We start from the raw sequence: 9,349 nt of genomic DNA, 5'->3' as shown, positions 1-9,349 counted from the left end.
CTTCGCTCGCTTCGCCCAGTGGGAGTTTACTTTCAGCTTTTTTCTTCCAGTTATAGAGACTTGTTGACCCAAACATGCTACAATCGCCCCAACGTACATTGCTGCAAACACATTTCTTGCAAATGATTGCGGAAAAACCTGCATATTTGACCTCTTTTTATAAACGGAAGGTGCTGCTGTCATTTTAAATTCGATGTTATGTGATTTTTTTTTTGATCAATAAATCTTGTTATTTTGCAGTTTTAGGCCCAGTTTACATGGCGGCGTCTCAAGTGAAAACCATTGTTGTTATTGTCCATCTCCTCACACACGTGCATCTATTTAATATGGACGTAATGCGCATGCGCAGGAGCAGAGTTTCAGAAAAGTTGAGTTTACATGGAGACAGAGTTGGAGCGTTTTCAGAAAGTTCCACCTTGCGAGCAGTTTTCAAAAACGCTTCAGTTTTCACTTTAAAACCTTGTTGTGTAAATGGGGCCTAAAACTTATTATTTTGCTTCTGAATTTTCCGTCAGAAAACAACTAAGTAAGATAAGCGTGGCTTTTCTGGAGGTCAGAAGAGGACGAACGGTAGTTTTGAAAATCGTAGCTTAGGTTAAAAAAAAACATCGTAAGCATTTTAATAATTGCGTATGAAGTTTGAAAGGTTTGCTGCAAGCACATATTCAGTTTCACAAGTTTAGTCACATTTATAACTTCAAGATGAACGGCCTAAACAGATTCAGACGTTTAGCTAACAGACATTCGCCTGTGAAGGAAAGTAAAGTTAATATTTTTTATGGAATAATTCTGATGTTAAAATACTGATATTTACATTGTAGATACTATCTTTAAATATATGTGTTATTTCATGTGTTTAAACTTGCCTCAAATAGTAGGTTCTATTTCCTGCTGGTTAGCATAGCGTCCCTCCTCATTCATAAAAATCAGTCATGCTAACAGCTAACAGAGCTGCATGGGTTGAGTTTGATTTGATATCTTAGTGTTTTGTGAACGCGTCCTATAGAGGTTAACCCTTTCAAATCCCGGGGATTCATTTGAGCAGTTGTTCCGGATAAAGCAAGTGGCTCTTGTGAAAGCTAACTTTCCGTTAGTTGGTAAAGCTAGTGTAGCTAGTAGGACCTGCAGCTGAAACGGTACATTTATGGTCTCTTTACTCTCTAACGTGACATTTTCATCTTCAGTAAAGCAGGAAAGAAAGAAAGAAAAAAAACAAAAAAAACATTCAGTGCTGGAAGTCTCCTGTTATCTGTGTTTACACCTATGAGCATCAATACGGGGACGACAACTTTAGCATTTTCAAGTCCACAAGTCTTCACAGCTGAGGTTTCGTTTAATATTCCGGGGGGTTTATTGAAAAAGCAGTTTCATTCTCTGTGTCTCGCTATCACTGTTTCATTTGGGGGTTATTTTTTGCGTTTTTAGATTTTCAATTCTAAAAAGGTGGGAGCGTCCATAAAAAATCCATTACTTGGGTTGAAACAGCCATGGGGACTCAGGTGCGGGGGGGTTGTATAAACAGTTCAATATCTGGAGTATGGCTGATCTCTGTACACTCCCTTGGCCGTTCGTGCCGACGGAGCCTTGCCGCGGTTGTTTGCCCACTCTTCCTGACCTGATTAGGGGGAGAAGAGAGGAGAAACACATGGAGGAGAGAGAGAGAGAGAGAGAGCGATTAAACAAGGTCTTGAACTTACTTAAATCTTCGTAAATGCTGTAAATAGTCCGTGGATGCGGCGGAAAATTGACCAACACCAAACAAAGCAGCGGGAAGTGAAAATGAAGGAAAGTGTTGTTTCAAGCCGGGAACACAAACGAGGAGCTTGACTTTCACCTGGAAGGATTCATCTCCGATAATTGAATGAGAGGATCAAATAGCTACTTGAAAAGGAGCCGTTTAGTGGCTCCAGGCGAAAAAAAGGTCACAATTACCATTAGCCCAAATCAGGCCTGCTGAACCGCCCGGTACTGTCAATGTGAGAGTGCCGGTATCGATGGCACCCTTTGTCTGATCTTTGGCCAGCGTTGAGACTTCCCTAGAGCCGAGGCTCACAAAGGCTTGTCCCCCCCCCCCCCCCCCCCCCCCCCCCCCCCCCACCGCCCCCCACCGCTCTCTACCGCTCTCTCTCTCTGCTGGCAGCCCCACAGCCAATACCCCTTAATTAAACCTGTCACCCTTCCACTGACAGTCTCTTTGAAGAAGCACACCAAGGTAACCTTGTGTTTTGAGAACAAGGAGGCACATCAGCGCTGTTTATCTGTTTCCTTTGAACCGTCGTCCTCTTTGCTGTGTGACCCACGCCGCTCTTTCTTTTCTTTTTTCTCCTCAAACTTCACAGGGAGGGAGGCAGCTCTCTAACGAGGCTCCTCCACTTGTGCGGTCGGGGGAAAGTTGGGAAAGGTCTTTTTTATTTTAAGTACATTTGACTCGCTTCCAAAAAGACAAAGGTCATTGATCATGTTTTTGACAGAAAGGATATAGTCGCCTTTTGTACACTTGCTTAATACACACTTATATGTATTTATAAAAAAAAAAAGCGGGGGGGTGGGGGGGCAAGTCCCAGCAGTGACTGTCTGTCACCCTGGCTTGTGGCAACACTCACAACTTAACTGTCTGTAACACTTGGAAATGATGTTTCACAGTAATAAAGAAGGAGCTAATTATGGTATCTTCTAGCAGTTAGTCCCAAACACTGTAAAAACAACAAAAAAAGGCATTTACTCACTAAATAACACATTTCTGTAATCCAATTTCAGAGCTTAAGTCAAATTCGTCCCTTGTTTGCACCAACGTCGTGAGGAACTTGAGCGAGTTACGCCGCCAACCTCTCGTGGTCGTGTGTTTTTTTTTACTGTTCACTCCAGGGCCGTGCTGGTAGAAGATGCATCGAGCTTTCGACTGTGCGGCAGAGCGCACGCTGCCTCTCTGCAGCAGACATGACCTTGGCCCACTTCTTACTGTAGCTCGTCAAACGCTGCCAACGTCCAACATTATCTCAGCCGCCTTGCTTTTGTCTCTGCTCAGCGGATATTTTCACACCCCCGGTGAAGCTGACGTCGAGCCAGACTTTACCGCACATTACTGAACGCTTGCATATCTTAGGAAATGATTGGACTTAGACCTGGGACCTCAGAAAGTGGTCGAGACATAGAAAGGGCAGATGATGATTAATAAGGGAACCTTTACCGATGGATTTCTAAACCTGGTTACAATTTTATACTTACTTATTGCTCCTCGTTCCTGATGGAATCGTCCAATAGCATTCGCCATCCGACCCTTAGTAGGGCGCAGTGGCGATGCTAGTTTCGGTCGCTGGAATACGATCTCGACCCTTCGACCTGCTCGGTATGGGTGACCTAACAGGAGTGTAATTCTCTATTTGACATAGCTCTGGTTTTATAATGTAGCTTTATTTATTCTATCAAAATTTCTAGTTTATTGACTTTTAATATGCATTGCTTTATGCTTGTATGAAGAACATTGGTCAAATTTCTTTTGGTGGCTCAGGGTGCGCACTGCATCAATCACAATCCCAGGGTCAGGCAAGTACCTTTTGCTTTCATATTTTCCTTTTACCTCTTTTAAATGAACACATGAAGGGCCATGAAGTGCTGCATATCAATAACTAACATACAATGCCATCTCACTCTGCTGAACAAATGTGGTTATCTTGTACTTGTAAGACTGTTGTTTATTTTTGAAGGGAAGTAGTAAAAATATTTAGAAATAAATATCTGATGATGAACTTGGATAGAACATTTTTTTGTGGGTGAGATCTAAATCTTCCAAAAGAAATATACTGCACGGAATTAGGAAATCTTAGGAGAATACCAGAAGGCTCTCGTCAATATTTTTTTGTCCAACATCATACCACTGCACATGCTGATGTATTATATTCCATCTGTAGCTTCATGTAGCTTTGTGTTACATGTTTTACTCAAATGAAACACACATCCCAACTGTTTAATAACCAATCTGGAAGCCGAGTGCCATTGTTCTCATCTAATGAGTCAAACGAACAGAGGAAGTTGTGATTTGAGATAAATCACATTCAAGACGTGACGGAGGCCGCTAACAGTAAGTCGCAGAGATGGATGAGAAATTTGGAAAAAAATAGCACAGTGAATAGAGTAAGAAGAGGACCGTGACTCACCGTACGAGTCGTACGACTCCCCGCTGTGTCCGTATTCGTAGTAGTCGTCTGAGCTGCGAACAGACAGAACATCTGGGTGAGTAATCAATCCGGGCACGCGACTCTTCTGCATCAAACAAACTGGCAATTATCAGCCAGCAAATTGACTTTATTATTATTTTCGCTCTCATTGTAAGACATCAAAGTCACATTCTTCACACTGCAATCATATCTAATCACACGCAGTGTTTCTTTTTCCACGGATAGAAGTTGCTCTGTAGGAAATGAAAGCGAGCAAGGAAAAAAAAAAAAAGGAGGAAGAAGCAGGAGGCAGCGTTCAATCACTCAGAAGTACGGCCGCATTCACGATTCCACGAGGTTATTTTCCCGCCGCCGCATTTCTTCTCAAACTTCCAGTTCCATACCGCAGCGTATGGAGATCTATGAGAGGTGCTGAGTTTAATGAAAAATAAAAAGATGTGTGTGTGGAGGGGGGGGCCTCATTTCTCCCTTGTTTATTTATTTATTTGCAGTCGCCGGTGAGATGCTGACAGAACAATCCTGCGTCGGTATCATTCGGTAACGGTGCTATCATTCAAGAAGGGCAATTCATCATAAGGGTGCCACTGAGCCGACACCAGCCATCACAGCTGGGTCCTCCGCCGCCCGCCTGTCACTCCGCCTGTCAGCCGCCCGCCGATCTCCAGATTAGAGGGCTGTGAGCAGCCGCCCAAAAAGAGTAGGGGAGCCCAATGCGCCAAATAAGTGCCGGCCCAGTGCCGGGGCTAAAAGGCGGCGGCCATGACATGCAATGAGTTATTTTTTCACACGTGTTGCTGTAATGGAGCGGCTTTGTGTGCATTCATAAGTGACTAAACTCGACATGTCAACACTGACTGGCCTCGAAATAGTTTTATATATATATAGAAAAGGTGCGATATACCAACATAAATGGTGAAAGGAATGAGAATATTCTTGTTCAGAAATGTGTGTTTACTCTGACTCCAATTGTATTCCAAAGTATAGATAGTATAGATTGGTTTTAAATCGGCAGTTATGCTGATGATGTCTAATTTTACATTTATGGTGATTGGACTAAACTTGCCTTGTATTAGTATTTTAGTTTATTACATTTATTTGCACCGTACTTATACTTATTCTCCTCTTTAGGGGGCACAGAGTGATTCTGTTTAGGTTCAAGACAAGGTTGGTTGAGAGCATTGATTTTCCAAATGTGGCATGACTTCCCCCATGGGAGGTGCTTGAGAACCTCAAAGGTCTGCACAGCAACAAGAAAAGTATGGAAGTCAGAAGAATGTCTTTTCCCCAGCAAGTTTCTATTTTTGGGAAAGTAAAAGCAGTGATACACTCTGAATCGGTAAAGTCACCGTATATGGAAATGTCCTTTTTTTTAATTTTCTGTTTAAAAACAATTGTTATAAGTTGCCATATTTTCTGGATTATTTTGGTTGTTGTTTGGCTGGTAAAGGGACATAATTTAGAAACAACTTAATTATACCATCTGGAACCAGGTAGTTGTGCATAGAAAATCCAGTTGCCTTAGAGGATATACACAAATGAGTAAAACACAAAGCTTTGATTACCTTGACTCATGATTATCTACATTTATTAAATTCATCCTTACAGGACAGTGATCCAAGGTTGAAGGAAATGTCATTACATTCTTAATGATCCTCCTTCATGACAGCTGCCTTCATAAAATCTGCAATATCTGCTGGACCAACAAAATCGCAAAAGAGGAAATGTATACGAAGATGGACAACATGAATATATGTCTTGATATGAAGAATCGCAGGCTGCGACGGATTCCGAATGACAAGATACCCAGAGTCGCCATGAGATGGATTCCAACTGAAAGAAGGTAAAAGAGGCAAAACCACCTGGTGACAGACTGGAATGAAAGATCTGGGTCTATCATGGGGTGAAGCACAAGACAAAGCTCCTGACAAGGATGGGTGGCGAAGTAATGTTGAGGCTTTACGTCCTCGATGAGATGAAAAGGTTGCGTGAGAGACAGTGATTGATCCCTCTTGGGGAAAGTATGTCTCGGTATTCATCCCGCCAGCCTTATTTCTCGGAGCGATAGGTTATGGGAGCATCTGGGGTTCAAGGGTCTTTTTCGTGGACCCACGGTGGTGATCTTTCAGCTGTGGAATTTAAATCTGTGGACCTTAGATCCATCGTCTGCTTTTCTAACCTCTCGGCTGCCTCTGACTCGGCTGGATGGACAGAATGCCCAGATGTGAACACGGCAGAAAAAGAAGCTCCTCTCATTGTGAAAGTGATTGTCCATTTTATTTCCTCTCCAGTTTTCCAGGGAAGGATGAACAACATTGAGGATGGAAGAGGGGGTGATCGCTTTAGGAGCACTACGGCGGCTCAATGAGACATGAGACGGCTCCCTAAAGAGGTCCGTGCCTCGAGTCTGGGCTCGGCATAAATCTTACACACTTCATAATTCAACTTCCAAACAATGCTGACCCTGGCAGAAGCGAACAGAGCTAATGTAGCCCCTTGAAGAAGCCAGACCATCTGCTGAGACTTCCTGATCTCAAGTCAGCAGGGGTACCCTCCCCCGTCAGGGGAGAGCGAGAGAAAAAAAAAACATGTGACGAGGGCCTGCGCGTTTCAACTCGTTGTGTCGTGTACCCCGAGACAAGCCCTGACAGGACACTAAATAATTAGATTTCACACCATGCTAAAACGTCCCGGAGAGGGGGCACCGACAAAAATAAACATAAATTTTCCGACTGACAGGAAATCAATTTGCCGCGATTTGCAGGTGCCCGTGGACATATTGTGAGAGCACGTGAAATATCGAGTAATTTGGTTGGTTTTTTTTAACGGCCACATTGTGCCGTTAACTACACGTCAGCACAAAGTGGGACGCCACCCAAATACGTTTACCCTTATTTCATTCCACCCCCTAATTTCTTTCCACCACGTTGGTACAAAACCATAGGGCCCAGATTCCTTTGAAAGGGAATAATAAAGCAACTCAAGACTTGAGGTTTCTCCGTTGCTAATGGCGGGAAGCAGTGATAACAGCAACCCACTGTGCTGAAGGCTGACTTGCTTTGTGCACAGAGGAGAAGAGTCCAAACACAAGCGGTTCGGCGCCTCTAATTTCTGAGGTGACATTTCGTCAATATTGCTACACAACTTCTCCCCGTAGTTACTTTCTCCTCTCAATTACGGAGGACCTGAGTCCTGAGTCGCCTCCTGAAGGTCAAAGAGCCCTGGAATTTTTCTGCTATATAAAGTTTGTCAGCATCTGAGCGTGTGGCGCGTACGTTCCTGATACAACCTCTCGTTTTAATGAATCCATGCAGTCGAGTGTACTCACCGCTGTAGTAGAAGCGCCGCTTGTCAAGGGCACTACGGAAAACAAGTTTATTATGACGCGGTTTAAGCAGAAGAGCAGCTGCTCTGCTCGTAATCTGCTGGAGAAAAACGATGTTTTACAACTGCAGACATGGAGCGACACTTTATTTCACTTTTTGTGAGGCACTAAACAGGAAAAATGTTTGAAGAGCTAATCCTGATGGAGATATTAAAATGAGGCCAAAAAACAAAATAAGAAAACACAAGTGACATATGCACTGGATAACTACTTTTATATGATGAATATGACTAAAGTCTTTTTTATGTGCATTTTTTAGATGTGTTTTTATTCTGTCAATAATATTATTCCTCTAATTAACACCACTGTAATAAATGTTTAATAGAAAATCCTATAGAGTGTATACACCATATATAGTGCATACACTCTGTACATACCATATACTATGTATATACAGTAGAACCTGCAAGGAGCGGACCCGGTAAGAGGGGACACCCTGTACTGTCACTGAGCACCGACACATATTTAACTGTTAACACACCTTAATGAGCGACAACCTGCCTGACGAGGACAACGGAGGGGTTTTCCTGGCAAATTTCACGCTGAGCGACACTGAAACATCCAAAATACTTGGACTGGACCCGATTGTTGGAATATTCAGACGTTGTGGTGTCAGGAGATTAGTTTTGAGATGTGAACAATCGCCACTTCCCCACAGCAGGATGCTGCTCTGTGAAGCTCCTCTCCGTCATCCCTCCATGCTTTCCGCATTACGTGTCCGCAGACTGTGCTGGGGACGGGGAGACGGAGGATCTCCTCACACCAGCGTCCAGTAGGCTCTGACGCATGAGCAGTCGCAGAGGGTTGAAGCAGACCACAGGGTGGGTGACGATTTTGACATAAGGCCTGAGGGCCAAAACCGAACAAGAGGCTCCAATCTGGTCCCACAAACCCACCAAGCAAGGAGGTTATATAGGATTTATACAATTTTTTTTTTTTAACATTTCATTGTATTTTGCACCAGAATGTTTCATTAAAATTGACTTTATGTTGAGATTGAAATCATTTTCAGTGCTCACTGTTTGATCTGTTAAAAATATAGACAATTTCATTACATACACTGTGACCACAACAAAGAAAAACTTTGTAGTGTAAATTTAAAGGTTTTTATAGCAATAATTTACCAGTCTGGTCCACTCAAGATGAAAGTGGACTGTATGTGGTACCTGAAGTACCGTAAATACAATTTTATTGAATAATTATTTTGTATACATCTTATATACATGCATATATGTATGTATGTATTGGATACATCTTTGTATTGGTTCAGTTATGTGCTTTTAAATAACCATAACATATTTGGTGTTTGGTTCGTTCAATATCAACTGCTACTACACTTTATTCTCGAAGAGAGGACACCTGTCTTCAAGGGACACTTGCTCTTTGATTCTTGGGCGTACCTACATCACAGGTTTTACTGTACTGTGTACTGTGTACTGTGTGTGTATGTATATATATATGTGCGTGTGTGTGGTATATACACTCTGTATATAGCATCTACATGAAATAGCATGTTGTGGCCACAAAATAAGTAATATGAAATACTATTTTATAGCTATGAAACAGTAATTTGTGGTCACACGCAAAATAGCTGTTTGTGACCATGAAGTCGTAACTTGAGACCACAAAATAGTCATTTGTGGCCATGAAATACTGTTTTAATGAGCACAAAATGGTATTTCGGGGCAACAGAATAATAATTTCAGGACATGAAATAGTACTTTGAGACCACAAAAAAGTCATTTGTGGCCTCAAGTTACGTTTTTTTTCCTGAAGTCACGTGCGGGGCTCC

General features: G+C 42.5%; 1 protein-coding gene across 1 annotated transcript in view; it reads right to left on the bottom strand.

Moving 5' to 3' along the window:
- Nucleotides 1-214: 214 nt before the first annotated feature.
- The window catches only part of khdrbs3 (KH domain containing, RNA binding, signal transduction associated 3), a 148,307-nt gene continuing 139,172 nt past the window's right edge, over nucleotides 215-9,349 (bottom strand). Inside the window, exons 8-9 of the mRNA XM_080484355.1 lie at nucleotides 4,155-4,207; nucleotides 215-1,615 (exon numbers count right to left, since the gene is read on the bottom strand). Of these exons, the coding sequence (XP_080340481.1) occupies nucleotides 1,524-1,615; nucleotides 4,155-4,207 (145 nt within the window). The 3' untranslated portion in view covers nucleotides 215-1,523. The remainder of the gene's footprint in view (nucleotides 1,616-4,154; nucleotides 4,208-9,349) is intronic.

Source organism: Lipophrys pholis (genome assembly GCF_963383615.2).
Source record: "Lipophrys pholis genome assembly, chromosome: 17".
Taxonomy (NCBI): Eukaryota; Metazoa; Chordata; class Actinopteri; order Blenniiformes; family Blenniidae; genus Lipophrys; species Lipophrys pholis.
Note: the sequence above shows the minus strand (reverse complement) of the source record. Positions and strands in the feature narration are given on the sequence as shown.